This window comes from Heterocephalus glaber, unplaced genomic scaffold (assembly GCF_053883595.1).
Source record: "Heterocephalus glaber isolate CG9 unplaced genomic scaffold, H.glaber_assembly_v1.0 deba00000594, whole genome shotgun sequence".
NCBI classification, from domain to species: Eukaryota; Metazoa; Chordata; class Mammalia; order Rodentia; family Bathyergidae; genus Heterocephalus; species Heterocephalus glaber.
Genome location: NW_028258151.1, coordinates 15,098,433 through 15,120,074, shown reverse-complemented (window position 1 = coordinate 15,120,074; position 21,642 = coordinate 15,098,433). Strand labels below are relative to the sequence as shown.

Below are 21,642 nucleotides of genomic sequence, written 5' to 3'. Positions count from 1 at the left end.
GACATCACCTTTGCAACCTTGTTAAATGGGTAATCTTGGCTGATGTTGTGTGAAATGAATAAATGAATGAAAAAAAGAAAATAAATACCTAGGCCTAGTTCTGGCTCTGGTCTGTTTCCCTGGCCTGCCGTTCATCCCCACCCCAACATACACAATCTGAGAAGAGAATGACTGGAGCTGCAGAATAGCTGGGACTGTCCCTGAGATCTGTCTGTCCTCAAGCCTCAGTTCTCACAGGGTTAGCCCATGAGGAGTGTCCAGCCCTGAGAGCCCCGCCTGCTGGGATTCTGGGAGGAAGACCCTATCGGTTATTGGCAGCAGCAGTACCACCAGACTTCAGTTTTCAAATATGAATATGGCCGGCCCTGGTGGCACAGGCCTGTAATCCTGGCACTTGGGAAGCTGAGATGGGAGGATTGCCATGAGTTTGAGGCCAGCCTGGCATACACAGTGAGTTCAAGGTCAACCTGAACTACATATCGAGACCTTGACTCAAAAAGCAAAACAAAACAAAACAAAAAATCTGAAGGGAAAGATTTTATCCTTGTCCTATGAAAATCACAACCTGGCCTCCTCTGTAGTTAAAAACTTTATTTCCAGAAGCAGAACTGTTTTGAACATAGAGTTGAAGGGATGGAGCCACTGTCTGTAAAGCCCAAGTTCCACCTTCCCAAGTCCTAGCCGTTCCAAAGCTCTAGAACCTTCACAAAAGGTCTGGGAACTGTACAGCCTGGCCCATCTGAGAGCCTCTTCTTGGGGCCTGGATGACTTCTGTTCTGAGCTTAGACTTGGTGTTGCACCTCTCTTCCTTCCCCACCTTCTACATGCCATATTTCCACAGGAAAGACCCAATCTGCTGTCTGGAGAGGCGTTTCCATGGGAAACAGCAGAGGGGCTCTGGCAGCAGCCCAGTAGCCCTACAGGCAGCAGAGCCGCTCCACCTCCGCCTCACAGTCATAGAATTTTTCAAAGAGCTCCGGGGAGGCACCGTTGCACTCAAACCACCTCCGCAAGGTGCCCAGGGCCCGCAAGGCATCAGCTTTGGTAGGCAGGGGCTCGAAGCTGTCCTCCCTGGCCCCCTCTTGGTCTTCAGTGCCTGTCTCCGCTTTGCATACTCCAGGTCCTATCTCCTCACCTTCCAGGTCCACGAATCTGGAAAACTCTTCCCGGCTCACCCCACTGGGGACTGGTGGCATCTCAGAGGCTATGTCTGGGGACAGAGATGTTTTCCCAGGGGCTAGTCCTTCCTGAATGAAGCTTCTCAAAATGAGCTGAGGGGGCACCTTGGCCCAGGCAGCTGCAGCCATGTGCAGAGCATCCAGCACTGTGATGCCCGTTCCGGCCTCAGCCATTGAGGCACCATCCTTCTTGGTCTGGACTGCAGCCAGCTTGCCCAGCAGACGGTGCCGGTAATGGGCCTTAAAGGCCCAGACCACGGAGCTGGGCAGGGACGGGGTGGTGCTGGAGGTGGCCAGGGGCAAGAGCCTCACATGGTGGAGCCCAGGTGGGCCTACCAACTCCTCCACCACTCTGGCAGCCAGCAACAAAGCTACTTTTCGGCCCTGCTGTCCCATGTCCTGGTCAAACTGTGCCAGCCATTCTGACCAAGGGATGCATGGGTCAGGGTGGTAGGTGGCAGGCAGTGCTTCACTGCTGACCCCAAAGAAGCATCTTGGGGCAGCTTGGAGCCCACTCACCAATACCCGCCGCTTCTCCGTGCCCCTACTATTGGCACACAGTAGCACCTGTACCTGATCACATGGCACTCTTCTGTCAGGTACTGCCCGATACAGCAAGGGCACTTCAGCACAGCCAAAAACATCTTCTGGGGTGAAGTCTTTAAGAGAAAGAGGCGGCTGGGGCTGGTACATGAGCCCTGGGGTTGGTGACTCAGGAGGGAATGGAGGGGCAAGGACATGGCGAGCCCCAAAGCCTACATTGTTGCGGCGTTTCCAGCGGACCAGCCAGCCTATGCTGGGCACAAAATCCTGGCCCATGATATCAGCCAGTTCCTTGGCTTTGTGGAGCAGCATGGGCCCTGTGATGTCCCAAGCCTTGGTCCGGGCAATGTGGTACCAGCAAAGCAGGGCCTCGTCGATCCCGCTGTACTTGGACTCCCGCTTGCGCTTGCGCTCCCGGTTGGCTGTGCCGCTGCACCAGTCTGCCAGTAGCTTCTCCTTATTCTTGCAGATTCGTGAGATCTGAGGCTGCGAGACCTGGAAGCGCCGAGCCACCTCTGACTGGGACATCTTGGACTCATCCAGAAGTTCTAGTACCTGGATCTTCTCAGCCAAGGACAGGGCATGAAGCTTCTTCTTGCTGTTCAGCTCCATTGCTCTTCTGTGGCACCTGTCGGGAGGAGGAGAGGAGATGGAATGGTGGGCTATGCGGGAGGGACGGAGAGGAGAGGACACATGGAGACAGGGCAATGGTGGAGTACGGGAGGCTTGGGCAACGGGATCGGCTGGGTAGAAGGGAAATGGCCAGGCTGATGATGAGTGGGCTGGGCCCCATCCTGAGGAATGCCAGACCAGAGCTGGCAGGGGTGTCTCTGGCATGAGGAGGGGGAGTCTGGGCTGGGATTGGCATCACTGGGGGAGAAAGAAGAATAGGGGACAGCTGCAGAGACAACAAAGGAGTATGGCTAGCAGAAGGCCTGGGCTGGGACGAGTGGGGCAGGTGTAAGGGGTGATCAGGACTTCGCGGGGGAGACCCTTGGGAGGGAGATGGGGCTGATGGCCTGGATTTAATGAAGATATTGGAGTATGGGTGATGGAGTGAATGGACAGAGTTAAGGTGAACAGGTGTACAGACGACAAAGAGGGAAAGGATGGGGTTTGAAGCATCGAGTCTCATTTGGGGCGGGTCTAGGAGATGGGAGGCTAAGACTGGGGAATTGGGAGGGCAGGGGGAGAGCGCAGGTGCACAGGCGACAAAGGAAGCGAGGAGTGAGGAGGCTGGGGACAGCGAGAGGGGAGGAGTGTCCCCGCGGGGAGGGTAGTGGCCTTGGGAGGTGCAGCAGGGCTCAGGGGCGCGCGCCCGGGGCCCAGGCCAGCCGGCAGCCGGGCTCTGCGCCCTTGCCCGCCTTTCCCCACCTCGACCTGGGATCCGTCGGCGGAGAGGACCCAGATGCCGACTGCCCGCCCGGCCACCCAGCCTCCGGGTCCGCACCCACCTCAGGCGCTAGTCCCGTGGCTCCCGCCCCTGTCCCCAGCTCAGCTCCCGAGCCCCTGTGCGGGCGGCGACCGCAGAGCAGGAGGTGATGAGCGCCAAGACCCCGAGGGCGGAGCGGGCCAAAGGGGTGCTCGGGTGGCAGGCGGCGGGAGCGCGCACAGCAGGGCCCTGCGCGCCGCCCTTGCCGGGCTCTCCGGCTGGGAAGACCGCGGTGAGGTCCCTCCGCGCCCTTCCGCCGCAGCCCCGCCCCAGCCCTATCGGATTGGCCTTCAGCGACCGCCCCATCCTGCCCCTGGCTACCTCTCATTGGATGATGAAGAAGTGGCGGTTCGTCGGGCCCTCTGAGGGCGGGGCTTCCAGAGCAGAGGGGCGGGGCCGGAGCCGAAACAGGCAGAAGTCTCCCGGTGCCGCCAGCTGCTCGATCCGGCCTCGCACCCTGACTAGTTCTCGGGGCGACATGCGGGCCGCGGTACCGACTCGGCATCCGAAGGCCTTCCTGGCCGTAACCCTAGGCAGCTACGGCTTCTTCGTCTATCACACAGGGCCAATTGTCCTCACGGAGTTGGGGAAATGATGAAAGGAGAAAATGGACGTGCGCGACACAAAAGCGAGTCACCATGGACAGCGCTGGCCTCACGCCTATCCGCCCGACTACTTACGCCTACCTACCTGGGGCCAGTTCTGATTTCGGGCGAGTAGAGACTAATTTTTCTAAGTTTGGTTACGTCCTGACAAGATTCAAACTCCTAAACCAGAAGCTAGTATCCTTCCTCCTCGTCTTGGCCACCGGCCTGCAGCACGTCTCCCTGCTCTCATACGGTGGGGGTCTCTGCTTCTCCCGTCTCACCGTCTGCCTCGCTGCCCTGCCCTGCCCGTCCCAGCTCCTGCAAGCTCTTCCCAAGCCTCTCTCGGTCTTGTCATTTCCCAATTCTTTCCCGGCCCTCAGACTACCCAGACCGTGGCCCGGCTCCCTCGGCGGAAAAGCGAGGCAAGGGCCATGCCTGGCCCCTCCCTGGCCCAGGGGACTCTGCTTATTAATCCACACACAGCCAGGGCTCGGCCTCCCCTAGGCAAGTGACTTTCAGGATGTCCCAGAAACAGGATGCTTCAGAGGACTAATAAACATTTAACTGAAAAATTTTTTTGGTACATGGGATCTAACTTAGGACCTTGTGCTTGCCAGGCAACTGAGATCTTTTTTAATTATTTCGAAAAGCACTCAAGTGAAACACAAGAGCCCCTATATAACATCAAACGTTCACTGTGGCTCTGACACTCGTTTTGGGCATTTAAGTGACCTGGCAAAACTGTGGGCCTGCGCAGCAGACAGCTCGGCCTCAGGAAGGTGTTCGGGCCCTCTGCACTCATTACTTGTGCAGCTTTCATATTCCTGTGTCCCATGATGATCATTGGCTTGCTGCATCATTCTTTTTTTAAATATTAAGCTTTTGGATCCATTTAAACTATGAGATTACAAGGTCAACTGTTCCAAGTCTAGCAGAATTTTCCCCAAAGAAAGCACAGAAATAAACAAGATGCTAAAGTTGATTTTAACCCAAATTGTATTGTTCAAAACAGCTTCATTGTTCTTTATAACAAAAAATTGTTATAAACTTGAATTTACATAACATTAAAACTAACAAAATAACTAACTTTATATCTGCTTTATATCTTGGAGTTCAACGACAAAAAAGTTTGATTTTGGAACGAGAAAGGGTGTATTTTAAAATGTTAAAAAACCACTGCCCTAAGGAACAAAGTTCTTAACCAGGAGTCAGGAGACAAACCATCCAGCAGAGGGCTCTGTAAAAGTGTTTATTTTTACTAATGTTTATAGTACAGGAACTAAAGGGGGGAAAAAGACCTCAACTCCAAAGCAACAGAGTTAGGGCCTGCCCACAGCCAAGGAGGAAGGCCACTCCAAGGTGTCCTGGCATGGACTGCCCCCTTTCTACTTAATGTTGGTAGCGCTAAGCAGAAAGCCAAGGAATCAGTGTGAAGATCTTACCAGCTGCTAGAGTGTGTGCAAGGGAAGAAGTGGACATTTATGTGGCTTCCTTGTGACACAGGAGCCAGGATTCACAAGGAGGCAGAGGTTCCCAATTCAGTTAAGGGCAGGAGGCTGAATGCCCAGGTCAAGGAAGAACAAAAAGGGGATTTTGGAGGTAGGCTTTTTTTGTAGTTAAAAAACAGGCACATTATCCAACGGCTCCCTGGGGCCCCCAAGCTGCTGGCCTGGCCCCCTGAAGCATCTCCTCTCCTCACAGAACAAAGAGAACAAGGAGGGAGGCAGAAGATGGGAAGTTCTGAGGGGGGAGGAGTGTTTGGGTTGCTAAAGATTGCCCATGAGGGAGCCAGGCAAGCACAGAATAGGTGAAGCTGCTACTCCCCTGCGTGGGGTGGGAAGGGCAGAGCCAGGAGGATAGAGTCCTAGCTCTAAGGACTTTGTTTAGCAGGACAGAGGGCACAGAGGGCCACCCTGGAGGGAGGAGGCAAGGTGAAGCAGCACGAAGGGCGTGGAAAGCTGCTGGCGAGCACAGCCTCGGCCTGCTCACTCCCAGCTGCTCCTGGCAGAGGCCCAGCCTGGCTCAGCTGTGGTTGAAGGAGAACCCTGGAGACCACAGTGGAGGCCAGGTCAAGAGGAGTGAGCCGCTCTCCTGCTCTTTCTCAGAGGACGAGGTTTGAACCCTGTGATCACCAGGGCCTGGGCCCAAGGCAAGCAGAGTGAATGCATTTCACAGAGAGCAGAGAGAAGCTGGGCCCACAGGTTCACCTTGGGGCAGTGAGCCGCTCCTTTCTCCCTGAGGGCCTAGGGCCAGAGGTGGTCAGAGCTGCCACCTCTGCTTCTGTTGCCAAAGCCAGATTGGCTCGACCTCCCCGAGATTCTGGACTTGTGAAGGAGGAAGGGAGGAGCGGGTATGAAAAAACAACGTGAAGGAGAGAGCCTTAAATGTGTGGGGGAGCTAGGGGTGGCACATCAGGAGGAGTTCTGGTTCTGGTAGATGGAAGCTTTCTCCTTCAACAGGTCCAGACACAGGTGGCAGCTCCAACTTCCTGCAGAGAAGCACAATAAGGTCAGGGTGGACTATACACAATCCCCATCTGTGGGCCCATCCGCTCCCAACACCCCGTCTCCAGCAGGAAGACAGAAGTTCTGCACAGCAGCTTCATGGTTGTTCTGAGCTCTTTCATCTTCAAACACTGCGAAGGACCATTCTCCATGGAGATGAAAGCAACAATCAGCCGAGGGATGGCTGCAGAGCACAGATGCCCAGGCCCCTTTGGCCCTGTTAAATTAGAATCTCTGGGCTTCAGAGGCCTTGGGAAGATACAAACATTTTGTGGTTTTTTTTTGGTACTGGGGATCGAACTCGGGTCCTTGCGCTTGCACAGTACGTGACGAAACCACTGAGCTAAATCCCCAGCCCTAGATACAAACTTTTGAAGTACTCCAGCTTTAGATTTGTGATTACAGTAGAATCACACTTGGTTTTCATGGCCCCAAAAGTAGACCGGAAACCCCAGAGAAGCCAATTCTGATTTGACATAGACGGTGCCCTCTGTGAGATACACTGCAAGGGGAGATGGGCTGCCACCATCACACCATGCCCAAGGAAGGCCTAGGACCCAGTCAGAGGAAAAGGAGTGAACTCTGATGAAACAACTACTACTACCTCAGTCTAAACTTCACAGAAAAACAGGAAATAATTGTCCCTTGTAAGAAAAATAACCAGACCACCACAGCTTTTATCAGCTCTTCCAGGACATGTGACTTTAAAATGTGAGAGAAAAAAAAAAATGTAAGAGAAAGAATGGCGATGTGGCTCAGTGGGAGAACACTTGTCTAGCAAGTGTTCAATCCCTCCTACCCACTCCCCCCGAAAAAAAAAGTTAAAAAAAGGACGAGAAAGATCCTTTCTAACCCCAAGGTCAGTCTTGGGGTGGGCAAGTTTTTCTATGAACAGTCAAAGTGGTAACTATTTTAAGCTTTGTGACTTAACAGTTTCACTTGCATATTTCTTTTTTGGGGGGTGGGGGATTGGGGATTGATTATTTCCAGCCTTTTATTTATTTACTTATTTTTGGTACTAGGGATTGAACTTGAGACCTTGGGCTTGCAAGGCAGATGGCAGCACCACTGAGCTAAATCCCCCGCCCAGCCTTTTATTTATTTTGAGACGGGCTTGCTCAGGTTGCCCAGGCTGGACTTGAATTGCAATCCTCTTACCTCAGCCTCCCAGAGTGCTGCAATTACAGGCATGTGTCTTTAAGCCTAGCTCTTCTTTTTAAAACTCACTTTAAAAATGTAAAACCAAGTCAGGGATTTAGCTCAATGGTTTCACCGCCTGCTGCGCAAGCACAGGAACCCAAGTTCGATCGCCGGTACCAAAACAAAACAAGGTAAAACCCATCCTTGGTTTGCAAGCTATGTAGACTGGCTGCAGCTAGATTTAGCTCACCAGCCCATTTGCAGACCCTGACACAGAGCCTAGGACCATCTGGTGTGACACTCAGGCCTGCAGCTCTCCACTTGGTATCTCTTGGTATCCAACAGAACCAAAAGACCTTCTGCAGTTAGTCTAGATTTCATCTGTAAGCTGTTTATTTGATGATTACCCAACTTCTTCCCAAAGCCAATTTATCAACTGGGCATGGTAGTAGCTAAGTCTCCCTTGCAGCTGCTAGACTTTCAGACTTTGTTAGTACTCTCATTCTCTAGAGGGTGATCTATATTACAAGCTAGCTTCCAGCACACAGCAAACCACTTCTCTCACCTGGAATGCTGGCCCACATCCTCTAGAATAGCTACAACACGTTTTTGTCCTTTTTAACAAGGTCCTGGATCTCTTTTTTGTTTTTTAAGACAAAGTTTCATAATGCAGCCCAGGGTGGCCTCAAACTCACAGTGATCCTCCAGCCTCAGCCTCAGGAGTGCTAGGATTATAGGTGTGCACCACCAAACCTGGCTGGCTGGTCTTGGATTTCTATACAGGAAGGGATTAGGCACAGAAATCCAGCTGAAAAGGGGCTTGTGGAGAAACAGTAACTTCTTGGTGTCACCAGTGGTTCTGGAGCATTATTAAACCACTGGAGATATACAGACCCAGGCTCCAGTGTCAAGAACACTCAAATGTCTCAAGTCTGGAGAGCTAAGAAACTGGGTGAAGGAAGACAAATCTCTCTTTTTGGGACTTTTCTCTGCTCAACATCTTTTCTCAGTGGCTACTGATTTTCTGTTTGTAAATGTAACTGATGATAATGTGCAAAGTGTTAATCCCCTTAGGCTGAGATGCTAGGAAAGCATCCTGAACTGACTCAAGGCAAGGTGCCTTACTCCATTTGGGAGAATAAACAGCTGATAATATAGAGAACATAAAACTCAGTACTTACTGTACAGGTGATTTTCTAAGTTACTAATGAAGTAATTGTTATGAGTAAAAGATCTTGCCCACTTACCTTCAGGGGGCTCAGACATAGATGGGGTGAGACAGTACATGTGGTAGCCACGGTCACAGTCATCACAAAAGAGCAGCTGGTCCTAGAGAAAGCAAGCAAGAGGAAGGGGGTTCAATGACTTACGTACCGCAGCTAGGCCACCAGGTGGGAGGACAGGAAGAGGGCTTTAGGGACTGCTGCTACTAAGAGGGAGTGGTGGCAAGTAATAATAGATTCCAGCCCCGGGGATTTAGCTCAGTGGTTTCGCCACCTGCTGCGCAAGCAAGGACCAGAGTTCAATCCCTGGTACCAAAAAAAAAAAGAATAGGTTCCAGATGGGATGGGGATTTAGCTCAGTAGTGCTGCCACCTGCCTCCTAAGCTCAAGGTCCTGAGTTCGATCCCCGTACCAAAAGAAAAGAATAGCTTACAGAATCTCTGGGCAGGAAACAACTGTTGTCTACCTCTACCCTAGACCAAGACATCCTTGTGGGTCATCCTTTCACATGAATCCAGCCAGAGCCCACAGACTGATCACATGGCCTCTACTCCTCCCCTATAATCCCTTCTCCACACAGCCAGTTATTTCTTTAAAATATAAGATAATATGGGCACGATGGCACATGCCTGTAATCCCTGCCACTAGGGAGACTGAGGCAGGAGATGTGCAAATTCAAGGGCAGCCTGGGCAATTTGGTGAGACCTGCTTCAAAGTAAAATAAAAAAGTCAGTGGTAGAGCATTTGCCTAGAATACTGGTGGCAAACCTACAGCATGGGGGCTGGGCATGGTGGTGCAAGCCTGTGATCCCAGCACACGGGAGGGTGAGGCAGGAGGATCACCTGGAGTTCAAGGCCAGTATGGGCTACATAGTGAGTTCAAAGCTAGCCTGAACTATATAATGAGACCCTATCTCAAAAAATCAACAAAACAAAACAAAAAAACCAACAGTATGCATGCCACTGTGGGCTGTATCACCGAAAACTCTAACAGGTTTAAGGCTCTGTGTTTGATCCCCAGCACTACAAAATAAAATGATAAAAAGTAAAAATAAATTTAAAAAATGTAAGACAGAACATATCACTCCCTTGATTAAAGGCCTCTAATTCCAAGAACCAAAGGCTTGGGTGTAGCTCACTAGTAGAGCACCTGCTTGGCATATGAGAGGTCCCAGGTTCAATTCCCAGGACTCCCCACTTCCTGAAAGAACCCAAGGCCTCACAGATCTGGTCACGCCTACCTCTCTGATCCATGCACTCCTATGCTCTTCTGGACACAGGAAGGCTCCAGCCAGCCACAATGGCCTCAATACACCTGGCTTCTCCCTAGAGGCCTCCGCCTCAGCTGCCCCTTTCTCAGGAATGCTCTTACCTCCAAACCTGGTGTATTATCCAAATTTCCACAACCTAGACTCCTCAGAAAAGCCATCTCTGAGCATAATCTCAATCACATCACCGGCTCTGTTTTCTTCAAGGCACATCACAAGATCATCTCACGTCCTTGCTTTCTACTGTTCCCATAAGAACACATTCCATGAGAAAAGGGACCTCCTCTGTCTTTAGCATCCTTAGAGCCTAGAACTGTGTCTGACCTAAAGTAGGTGGCTAAGATACTTTGCCGATAAATCTGACCAAGTTCTGATAGGAATGCTGGAAAGGGGAGTGAGGGATCTTGCTCCCTTTTAGGAGAAATCACACTCTGGCGGGTAATGTGGGGAGAGCAGCAGCAGCCCCAGAGGAAACAGTGGGCCACGCACGTCATTCTCGGAGGTACCGCAGAGGTTGCAACATTTGCACTCAATGCACTGCCAGCGGTAGGTCTTCACAGCCGCCATCATCACAGGGGTGAACTGGAGGCAGGATGGATGCCCTGTGGGGGACGGGAGTGAACATTGATGGCCAGAAGTGGGAGAGGAGAGAGCTGCTTGGTTGACAGCACTGGAGTCAGCAAGCCAAGAGTCCCGGGATGGGGTGCTGTGGCAGCCCTCTCCCTGAGGGTGGAGGTACCTGAGCGGCCACAGTCAGAACAGGACACTAGCTCCTCAGGTTGTCCTGTCTTCTTGTTGATCTTTGAGTCTCCCAGGCAGAAGTCACAGTAGTTGTTAGGCAGAGCCAATCCATCCGGACCTTTCTTGGCTACAAAGCGAGAAGAGTGTTTTGCTGACGCTGAGGGGTGGGGAGGGGCCTGGGCCACCCAACATCCCTGCAGAGAGGGGCTTTCATATCAAGCTGCCTCCTCTCTCACTTGCCTACCCTAACACCTCAGCTTACATTTCTGCTCCTCGGACCTCTGGGAAACAGGGGTGGGTGGCTGAGAGTCCTCCTTGTCTTCACCCTCCTCCTCAGCTAGGTGGGAGTGGGCATAATGGTAGCTGAGGCCGGGTCGGTTCTTGTAACGTTTCCCACAAACTGAGTGGGCGGAAGATTGCAGAGAAAGGTGTTAGGATGTGAGGATGTCCAATTCTACCCCTGAAAGCTAGGGGGCACCCCCTGAGGCACGGGCAACCATTCCACCCTGAGCATCTCTGTTCTGGGACAAGCCTTAGCGATGAGCCCTCCCCTCAGCCAGGAGCATCAGGCCCTGGGACTCTGCAGAGCTCTCCTCCTGCCATGGCCATCACTACTCTTTCCATGTTGGCTTTGGCGGGGGGGAGGGCAGCACTGCAACACCACTTGCCCTGGGGACAATTACAATCTGCAGAGCTCCAGGTGAAAAAGGGACAGAAAGGGGAAGGGGATGAAAGAGATTTCAAACTTGCTCCCTGGTAAATGTGGGAGGCTCATGCTACCCCTTATGTACCATGCAGCCCATCCCTGTGGAAGGGACAAAGGACTGGGGCTGTGTTTCCTGGGGACAACTGAGCCAGACGGGGAAGACTGCCCCCCAAGAATTCAAACACACTACCACATCAGTACTCTTCCCAGCCCAACCAGTAAGAAAGCATAGCCCCACGAGCATCTTGTCATCTTGAACAGTGACACCAAGAAAGGCAAGGGGCCCAGCAGGAAGGAATAAGGGGTGGAGGAGGAGGAGGTGATAGGATGGTGGGCACATTAGCTGACCACCAAGTGCCTGTTTGGGAAAGGGGGAGCAGATGGATCTGTTACTGTTTCTGGAACCACCCATACTGTAGGCTGGTGACCCTAGTCTGTGGGTCTTGGGGAGACAAGCAGTGGTAAGGAGTAGAGTACACCAGAGTTCCATGGCTCTAACCCCATGCCATTTCAGAGATTCAAAACTAGCATCACAGGAGATGAGAAAGGCAGGAAGAACAAGGGAGGGAAAGAGGGACAGGAAAACCGAAAGTCTGAAAAGTTGAGAGAGCTACCTCTCTGGGGTGCTTTCGAGGTATGCTTTTGTTTGAAACTATCTGAAAGACAGAAAGAAAAGTCATGAGAAGGAGGCCTTGATACACTTGAGGCAGGGGCAGCAGCAGCAGCAGCAGGAGAGCGAAACAAGCAAGAGAGAACCCCAGCAGCACTGGCGCTCCAGGGCAGAAGCACACAAGTAAGGCAAGCCAAAGCAGAGGGAAAGAGAACAGACAATGAAAACCTTAGGGCCGGCCCCCTGTGCACCGGTCTGATGGGCCAGCAGACCTGGATGCTGCCCATGGAGAGGCCAAGCCTGCCTGCTGGGAGCCCCCCACTCCCCCACCCCAGGGCACAGCAGATATCTCTCCCAGAGCATGCAAGTCCCACCTGCTGTGGATCTGAGGCCTGGGCTTCCCACGCGTCTTCAGGGGAGACAATCCACAGGCAGGATAAGAGCCCAGGCTTGCTTTACCACTCAGGACATGAACACCACCCTCCCTCCTCTCATCTGGAGCAGAAGCTGGGTCCAAGACAAGGACTACCCACCCACTTGTGAGGAACTCACTGTCACAGGCATAAGGCTTGTCCCGGTCCTCCAGGATGGAAGCATCCAGCTTCTTCCGGGCACTGCCCACACCCTTACCCTGCCAACAAGAGCAAAAAGATGCCCTTACTAAGGTGTCTGTCCTTGGAGCAGCTCTTGATCTCATTTGAGGAGAAAAGCAATCACAAGATATAAAACACAAGCCTCCCTGTCACCCACTACAGGCAGCACACTGGTCTCTCACCTTGGACTTCCCCTTGCCTCGACGCTTGGGAGTGTCTTCTTCATAATCCTCATCATCAAGGTCATCTAAGAAGTCATCTGGTTCTAAGATCCTCTGAGTGGACAGGAGGGTCAGAATGAACACAGCATGCATCCAAAAGCTCCCTCAAAACCGCACTGGCAAGGCTACCCAGAACCTACTGTGACCCTGCCTCACCCACACCAGCCTCATTCCTTATCCTGCAACCCCACTGCAGCTCCTTTCAATGCTTTCCTTCCTGTGTCCCTTCATGCTGTTCCCTTAGAATGCCTTTTGTATTATCACTGAGTGGCAAACCAAGTGCTGTGCTTCCATAAAGCTTCCCTGACAGCCCAAGTAGCCATGTCCCATCCTGCCTCTTGATCAGCCACTCTGGTAGAACCCTGTATCAATGGTTCCTTTCTGACACTCACAGGATAGGTTAAATTACAGCTTTGTTGCTTACTTGTGTGACTTTGTGAGCAGTTTTTTTTTGGGTTTTTTGTTTGTTTGTTTTGGCAGCCCTAGGGAATTGAATGCAAGACCTCTGCACTGAGCTATATCCCTAGCCTTTTATTTTTTGAGGTTGGGTCTCATCAAGTGGCTAAATTGCCCAGGCTGGACTCAAATTTGAAATCTTCCTGCAGCAGCCTTCCAGAGGGCTGGGAAGGTGTATGCTACTGTCACCAGGCCGAGCTCCTTGCACTTCAGCTTCCCTGTCTGGGAACTGAGGACCACAGGACCCACCTCCTAAGGCTGTTCAGGGTGAAGGAGGAAGTGCACTTAGCACAGTGCTTGCTATATCTTTAGCTCTTATTTTAAATTTGGTGTTAAGCTCCCTGTTGGTGGGAACCAAGTCTGCTTCATCTATTAACCACAGGCACCAAAATACTTGTGCAAAAGATGATGAGTGAGAGGAAGTACTTAGAAGGAAAAGACTAGGAGGAGAGAAGCTGGTCAGTACAGGAACAAATTCAAAGCTGCAGTGCTGCCTCAGTTTCTCCTTCAGTTGTCATCACGATTATTACTGGTAGTGCTGGAGATTGAATCCAGGACCTCACGAATGCTCTGCAAATGCCCTACCACTGATCTGCTTCAGTTCTGCTAACTGGTAGCCTCCCACAAGGAGGCTGGTCTCCATCAAAGCCATAGGGATAACCTTATACCTTTCGTGCTCGACTGTTGGTCACAGGAAACTCGCCCAGGCTGTCATCATCAACCCGGGGGTCTGGGGCACCTCGTTTTTCCAAGGGGTCAGTGCGCAACAGAGCCTCTAAACTGCTACCATCCTGAGAGATGAGTCCCTCCTTCTTCAGGGTCTGGTCTGTATCTGTAACATGGTCAAGACGAAGCAAGGCTTCAGAAGGGCTGAAGTTCTGAGTCTACATGGTGCCAGAGTCAACCAAGGTCAGCCACTGTCTTCTGTTCTCTGGCTGCCCAGGCACCAAGACATACTGGTTCACTTGGCACTGTAACTTAGCTGTTTACCTGTCTCTCCTACTAGACTTAGTTCCTGGAAGGAAGGAATCATACCTAACTCATTTCAGTATCTGCAGGATTTAGCATATTTCTGGTAGTAACAGTCAATTAGCAGGCCATGGCTCTGTTCAGGGAGAGTGTTCCTTACCTGGTTTAATAGATGGGAAGGAAAGCCGGGGATCCTCAGGTGGGTGGGCGCGCCGCTTTTTCCGCCAGCGCCGGGCAGGGTAGGAGTAGAGCTGGCCAGAGGCCAATCCTGAGGAAGGAAAGAGAAGAAGTCAAGTCTTACCCATCCGTAGATAATAATGCCACTTTCTAGCTGAGTTTGTCCCCTTTGAGATCTACAGCAAGGGAGAGATACTGACAGTGACAGCCTGGAGGCTGGGCAGGATAGTTCATGGAAAAGAAAAACAGACACAAGCTGAGGGGCCTTGGCTAATATACAGTTCTCCAGAAGCCCAATAATGGCCTCAGCAACACACAAAACAAAGGCTGATATGAACCTGCCTACTTCATCTACAGATGGGGTGCATGAAGGAGTCCTCTCAACCACCTCATCCCCCTTGTGTTCCTGAGTCTTCTTCCCCCAGTCTGCACTCTCACCTGGACCCCGGTGTCGCTTTTCCATCCAGATGTAACAGTTGCTCTGGGCCACTCCAGTCTGGGAGTCCAAGAAAGGCAGGCGCACACTGCGCTCAGCGCAGAGGCGGGCATTGTAATTGTGGCACTGCTCCATGGCATCTTTGTAGTACTGCTCCCCGAGACTGCAGGGAAGGTAAAAAGCAAGGACATGGGGTGTTAAGATATCCCTCTTTCCCCAGCCAACTGCTGCTCTAGAGGTCTCAGGGGACTGGGAACCTGTTTCTATGGTTCTATTTGCCGCCACTGTTGCCTTATGTAATAGCAAGCTCCTTCACTAAGTTGTCATAAGGAAAGGGATTTTACAAAGAAATTATTGACCCAAATTCAAGTACTGCCAGGGCAACTTAACAAGATCTTGTCTCAAAATTAAAAGAGAAAAAAAAGGCCTGGGGATATAGCTCTGTATGAAGGTCATGGGTTTAATCCACAGCACAACAAAAAATTTTTTTCACTAATAAATTACCAACAGGAACACATGATTTCATCACGTGTCTAATGTGTCTCATCAGATTTATGTTTTATCCCCCAAGCTGGGGCATGGAGCTCAGTGGTATAGTACTTGCCTAGTATGCACAAGGCCCTGGGTCTGAGCACTACCATCATAAGAAAATAGAAGAAGAAATGAATGTTCATTCCACTCTTCTCATGTATCCAGCCCCATGCTAGTTAAGATAGTAGTCCTTACAACTCTGAGCAGCAGTTAGCCCCTTCTTACAAACAGGGAGAGTTCCCCAAGGTCTAGGGAACTTATCAAAATGTTCTTAGCAAACTACATTAGATACATCCAATAAATTTTACTGCTATTTAGCCAGTAAAAAAAAAAAAAAAAAAAAGAACCTATTCCTGTACTGACATCAACAATTTCAAAGACAACTAGGAGAAAATAGCAAAAGACTACTAAGAAGTATTGCAGGATGCTAACATTTGTGTAACCAAGAGATTAAGAAATACCTGCAGGCAGGGGTCGGGAAATTAGCTCAGTGGTTTGCCCCCTGCTGTGCAAGCGCAAGGACCCAAGTTAGATTCCCAGTACCAAAAAAAAAAAGAATCTGCAGGCAACCAGGGATAGTGGTGCACATCTAGCACTCAGAAGGCTGAGGCAGGAGAATTGCCACAGGTTGAGGCCAGCCTGGGCCACATACCATAGTGATTTCGAGGACATCCTAAATCACATAGCAAGACCTTGTCTCAAAAACCACCAAAAACAAAAACAAACCAAAAAAACCACCAAAAACAAAATCAAAAAACCCTGCAGGCCTCCAGGGAAAGCTTTTAGTGAGCACCATTACTGACAAAAAACCTGTATGCTCAAAGCCCCACCTCATGACCTTCCCCATTCTCACACAACCAACTTATATAGAAAAGAATCTTCTTGAACTCAGACTCAATTTGAAAGCTGAAACAAGGATAAATCCTTATGTGCTTTAAAAAGCTAGGAAAATGCACAGTGGCAGGAATTATGTGGTTCTAAGAAGTATGTCCAATGACCCAATCTCATTCTTATCCTTCAGGGTTTAATACTTTGATAATGGAGGCAAAGCTAAATGTAACAATTCATATTTATATTTAATTAATCTCCCCGCCCCTCCATCACTGCTAGGGATTTTGTTTTGTTTTGTTTCATTTTTTTGGTACGGGGGATTGAACTCAGGACCTTGCACTTGCGAGGCAGGCACTGGAACCACTGAGCTAAATCCCCGGCCCCTTGTTTTGTTTTTTGAGACAAGGTCTGTCTTTGTAGTACAGGCTGGCCCTGAACTCACTCTGTTGCCCAGGCTGGACTCAAACTCGTGATCCTCCTGCCTCAGCCTCCTGAGTGCTAGGATTACAGATGCGCGCCACCATGCCTGGCTCAATCAATCTTAAAATGAACAAGGGCACAGGTAATTTTTTTCCCACAGTATCCCCATTACCTGTGAAACTGTTTGGGGACACATCAGAATGGCTGCAAGTCACCACAGAAGTGTGAACATTTAGTTCAACATCACTCATCATTCGAGAGATGCAGATGAAAACCACCCTGAGATTCCACCTCACCCCAGAAAGAATGGCTGCTAGCAAGAAATCAACAAATAACAATTGCTGGTGGGGTTGTGGGGAGAAAGGAACCCTTCTCCATTGTTGGTGGGAGTGCAGACTGGTGCAACCACTGTGGAAGTCAGTATGGAGATACCTCAAAGAACTAGGACTAGAGGTCCCGTTTGACCCAGCTATTCCCCTGCTGGGTATCTTCCCAAAAGAATTAAAAGAATCATACCACAGTGATATATGTCCACCCATGTTCATAGCACCACAGTTTGTAATAGCTAAAGCTTGGAAGCAGCCCAAATGCCTATCAACTGGAAACTGGATAAAGAAAATGTGGTTTTTTAATAAAATGGAGTACTACCCAGCCATAAAGAATGAAAAACTAGAGTCATTTATAGCTAAATGGATGCATATCAAGGCCATACTCTTAAGTGAAATAGGACACACATGTGTAAATACCGAATAGTTTCACTAGTGTGAGAAACTGATAGTGTAAACAAGGGTTAAAATGATTAAAATGAATAATTGATAATTTGAAATAGGAAAAAAGGTCCAAAGACGAAGGAGTGAAGAGAGGTGAAGGGGAAAGGAAAAGGGGAAAGGAAAAAAAAAAAGAAAAAAAGAAAAGAGGGAAAGGAAAAACTATGAGAAAAGAAAGAAAAAAAGGAAATGAAATCTATGTAAATAGGTAAGGGCGGAGGGGGTGAAGGGTGCACAGGTAATGGGGAAAATAATAAGAACCAAGATATGTCATGTATAGGTACAAACACCCAATGATAAATGTAAACAAATTGTATACCTAAAATGTACCAATAAAATTTAAAAAAAAAAAAAAAGCAATGTGAACATTTAGTTAACCTATGTGGACCTCGGTTTCTCTTCTACAGATTGGAGAGATTGGATTAAGTGAACTGTGATGTATCAGGATTCTAAGAGAGAAAGCCTGGCATGAGAGCTGGACAGAGTTAAGTTTTTTTTGTTTTTGGTTTTTTTCGGGGGGGTACCGGGGATCAAACTCAGGACCTTGTGCTTGCAAGGCAGGTGCTGGAACCACTGAGCTAAATCCCCAGCCCTAGAGTTAAGTTTTTGTGGCTCACGTCCATGATTTGAGCTGCATCAGCAAACCCTGCTCTCGAATCTGAGGAGGCTGTCAATGAGCTACTGCACAGCTTAGCATCCTCCCAGCAAATGAAAAAGACACACACCACACAGAGTCAGCAACACCACAAGTACAGCCTGGGTAGAGTCAATGAGCTGTAATGACTGTAATTTGAGGTAGGCACGAATCTTATGTTGGAGAGCAGAGTGGAGAAGGGAGCAGACTCACATGTGCTAGCCTTCAGAAGGCAGCCACGTCCTCACCATGCAAAGGAAATTGGATAATCAAGGCTGAGTGCAGCAGCTCCTTTGTTTCTGCTGATGGGAACTGATACTGACACTGGAAGTCAAACGGAAGGAACAGGCTGAAGGCTGCAAAGTCAGAGCAAGGAGGCTGGAAACCCTTTTGGGGATTGGATAAGAGATGTTCTGTCTCAGCTCTTGTACTTTAGGTGGGATGACAGAAGGTGGGGCAAGCAGCCTGTGGGTGAGAGGACTGGGAATGAAACATTTAAGTGTGTTGGGGTCAGGATCTGAAGACATAGCAAGAGAGAATGAGAGTGGGAACTCTTAGGAACTTAAGGCTGCTATAGCAAGAAATTTCAAGTTAACATTACTCTCCAGGTCTTGTTATCTAACTCAGAAAGTTTCTAAACTCATCAGCACCTAGTTATTTATACTAGTATCTTACTGTTAGTAAGACCTCCCTCAAAGACTTTCAATTCTGATATCACACTTGGGAGGAACACAGAATTTACAAATAGGAAAATTCTTCTCCCCAGACCAGATGAAAGCCAGAAAAGATGAGCTTGTAGTCTGGACCCCAATGCATAATCTCAGCTGTCAAAGGATTAGGACATCTTCTAATCAAGAAAAGCACCAGAAAAGCAACTCTTTCTTTCTTTCTTTTTTTTTTGGTACCAGGGATTGAACTCGGGTCCTTGCACTTGCGCAGCAGGCATTGAAACCACTGAGCTAAATCCCCGGCCCAAGAAAAGCAACAAGCCCCTTCTTAAAGGAAAGTTTTGTGGAGAAATGTATTAACTGTGGTTCACAGTGCTTTGCAGTTATAACTGAGGAGGGCAAAGCTGGTTTCTCACCAGTAGTATTCAGGAAACAGTGTCTGGTGATCTTTGCAATCTCTATAGTTGTTTTTGTTTTTTAAAGAGAAATGAGAAGTCATGCTCTACAGAGAAATGAGAAGTCATGCTCTACTCAAATGGACAACACTACACAAAAGGGTTGGCAACCCATTTTCCTGAAGAAAATCTTTCAACACATAGACCCTCATTACATATAACTTTTAAAATTTAGGCAAGTCTAATATTCCCCTAGTATAGTAAGATTTCCAGGGTAGAAGCTTTAATTCTTTTTCAGCCATCAAGAAACCTGTGTAAAATCTCTCCTTACAATGGGATGGGAGAAGTCAACAAAGAGAAAGGCAGGGAAACAAAGAAAGAACATCTGACTCAGGAAGGATAACTATAAAAATGATAGATCAACAGCATCATTTCTAAATTGAAGAAAATGTCAGCCTGAAGAGAGAGCTGGGGAAACTAGAGTGGGCAGATCAGAAAGCTAATAGTGTTGGGAGGAGGGGTGGCTGAAAGAGGCAGCAGATTAGAGCAAAAAGCAAGTTTAAAAAAAAAAAAAAACCACACAAGCCACAAGAGAATGCACTTAGCTTAATGGAAGTGGGAAAGTGGTCTAGAAGAAAACGGCTCCAGGGCGGCGGCTGGGGCGGGGGAGGGTTTAACCTTTTTAAAAAAGGGCTCTTGGGAAGAATGGGGCTCGGCCCACGACAAAGAACCTGTAAGTCCCTTAGAAAAGCTCCCAAACCTTTACCTTTTCATCCAATCAAAATCCAAAAGCCCTGACTAGACAGCTCTAGACATTTCTCAAATTTTCCTACCCTCGCACCAAATCCAACGGTAGCATCAAAAGCTCGCTCTACATGCCCACGGGGCATTAATCAACCCATCTGAAAACTCACTGGGGTTCTTCCGGGAGGAAGGAGCCTGGAATACCTCAAAGTCCCCAAACATCTTTAACTTACAGGAAGCAGCTAACGGGCCAGTCTCCATCTTCCCAACATCTATTAACTTTCCTCGGAATCTGACGAGCACAATTACATCTACAATACAGAGAACGCCCACCCAGAGGTTCCTGTGGGCTATTAAGTCGTCCTGGACTTCGGTCCAGTTCTTGGGTTTTGATGACCCAAAGACCCATGCCCGGAAGTTCTTTCCTGTTTGTCCTGCTCGACCAATTCTCCCTAAAAATATTTCTATTCTTGGGTACCTGCTACCAGACTATCTCGGGCTGTTCAGAACAAAAATAGCTTCGCAGTCCTGCACCCCGGAGGGGGCGCAGAGCCAGTGGCTCGGTGATCGGCGGTAGGTGAGGAGGGAACCTCCTGGGGCTTCGGCCCGGCTTCCCCGGACTGAGGCGTCTCGGGAGCGGAGCCAAGACGAGGAGTCTCTTGCATGCAGCCAGAAACCACGCTCGGGACGCGGAAACCCTAAGCGCACTGGCCGCTCGGGTCCGCAGGGAGGCTGCCAGTCAGGGGCTTCCGTGTGCCCCCCTCAGGGCCTCTACAAGTTTCCAAAGAAGCACAACGTCTTCTCCCGAGCCTCCTGTTGCCCTCTTAACTAGGAGTAGCTACATGGCTTTCTCGGCACGTCCCTCTCTCCGCTTTGTCTCTCCCGTACTCCCGGCTCCTTCACAAGACCTCCCAGCCTAAGAGAGAAAGAAACGACCACTCACAGCTTCACTACATTCTCCACCACAGCCGCCATCTTGCCTGCTCCTCGCAGGCCGGGAAGCCCCGAAACCCGCAGAGCGCAGGCGCCGGAACTGCACGGGGCCACCGGGTTCCTCGTCGGTCTGCGCAGGCGCAACCCGGGGTGTGGCGCGCACTGCCTAAGAGAGCGAGCAAGGAAGAACGAGCCCCGCCCCTATCTATCTGGGCGCATCCAGGCGGGGAAGGAAAAGGGGCAACCCTGGGGATCCGAGCTCACTTTCCACTCCTGCGCCTCGAGCCATGCCTCTTCCACATAGAGGAGCGTGAGGCCACAACGGTCTCACCCGGTGAAGCAGTGAGGAGGCGGAAGGTTGGTGACAGGTGGGTAGCCCGGAGATGGGTTTGGGAAGCGGAAGTTTCCTGCCTAGCTGACCTTTAGTTACGTGGCTAGTCCTTTGCCCTCACAGATGAACGGTGGGTGTATAGCTAAAAGGTAAGAGTGGTAACTAGTCCACTTGTGCTCCCGAATTTGTTGTTTTGCAATACTGGGGATTGAACCTATGGCCTTCGCACTTAGCTACATCCCCAGTCCTTTTTTATTTTGAGCCAGGGTCTCACTAAGTGGCTAATTTGGCCAGGCTGGGCTTGAATTTTCGATCCTCCTGCCTCAGCCTCTCAGAGTGCTAGGGTTACAGGCATGGACCCCACGGCCAGGTAACACGTGCTCACATTAGAGGAAAGTTAATGCCCAGAATAAGGCAGTTCTTTGGCCTGACAATCTCAATCTGACAAGTTATCTTACTTTTCTGCCACTAAACCCAGACCCCCAACTTCACTAGTAGCTGCCTCTTCTCCCTCCTTTTCTACTCCATCTAAATTTATTTTCTCCACTCAGGTCCCAAAGAATTGCCCTGATGGAACTATTTCTTTCTTTTCTGTACCATTCAC

General features: G+C 49.9%; 2 protein-coding genes across 4 annotated transcripts; both read right to left on the bottom strand.

Moving 5' to 3' along the window:
• Positions 1 to 576: 576 nt before the first annotated feature.
• Tigd3 (tigger transposable element derived 3) lies at positions 577 to 3,380 on the bottom strand. The gene is made up of 2 exons (XM_004852406.3): positions 3,176 to 3,380; positions 577 to 2,349 (listed from the first exon to the last, which is right to left on the bottom strand). The coding sequence occupies exon 2, from the start codon at positions 2,331 to 2,333 to the stop codon at positions 918 to 920; it is 1,416 nt and encodes a 471-aa protein (XP_004852463.1). The 5' UTR covers positions 2,334 to 2,349; positions 3,176 to 3,380; the 3' UTR covers positions 577 to 917.
• Positions 3,381 to 4,973: 1,593 nt separating this feature from the next.
• On the bottom strand, positions 4,974 to 21,048 carry Dpf2 (double PHD fingers 2). Of its 3 annotated transcripts, none has more exons than XM_004852407.4 (12): positions 20,718 to 21,048; positions 14,787 to 14,947; positions 14,332 to 14,439; positions 13,871 to 14,034; positions 12,708 to 12,800; positions 12,485 to 12,563; positions 11,937 to 11,978; positions 10,879 to 11,016; positions 10,615 to 10,743; positions 10,365 to 10,477; positions 8,632 to 8,713; positions 4,974 to 6,228 (listed from the first exon to the last, which is right to left on the bottom strand). In XM_004852407.4, exons 1-12 carry the CDS (start codon positions 20,747 to 20,749, stop codon positions 6,152 to 6,154), a joined length of 1,218 nt encoding a protein of 405 aa, XP_004852464.1. In that variant the 5' UTR covers positions 20,750 to 21,048; the 3' UTR covers positions 4,974 to 6,151. The 3 variants fall into 3 exon arrangements, with proteins under 3 accessions (XP_004852464.1, XP_087061421.1, XP_004852465.1); XM_087205295.1 differs by lacking the exon at positions 20,718 to 21,048 and adding an exon at positions 18,181 to 18,291; XM_004852408.4 differs by lacking the exon at positions 11,937 to 11,978.
• Between the last annotated feature and the right edge of the window lie 594 nt (positions 21,049 to 21,642).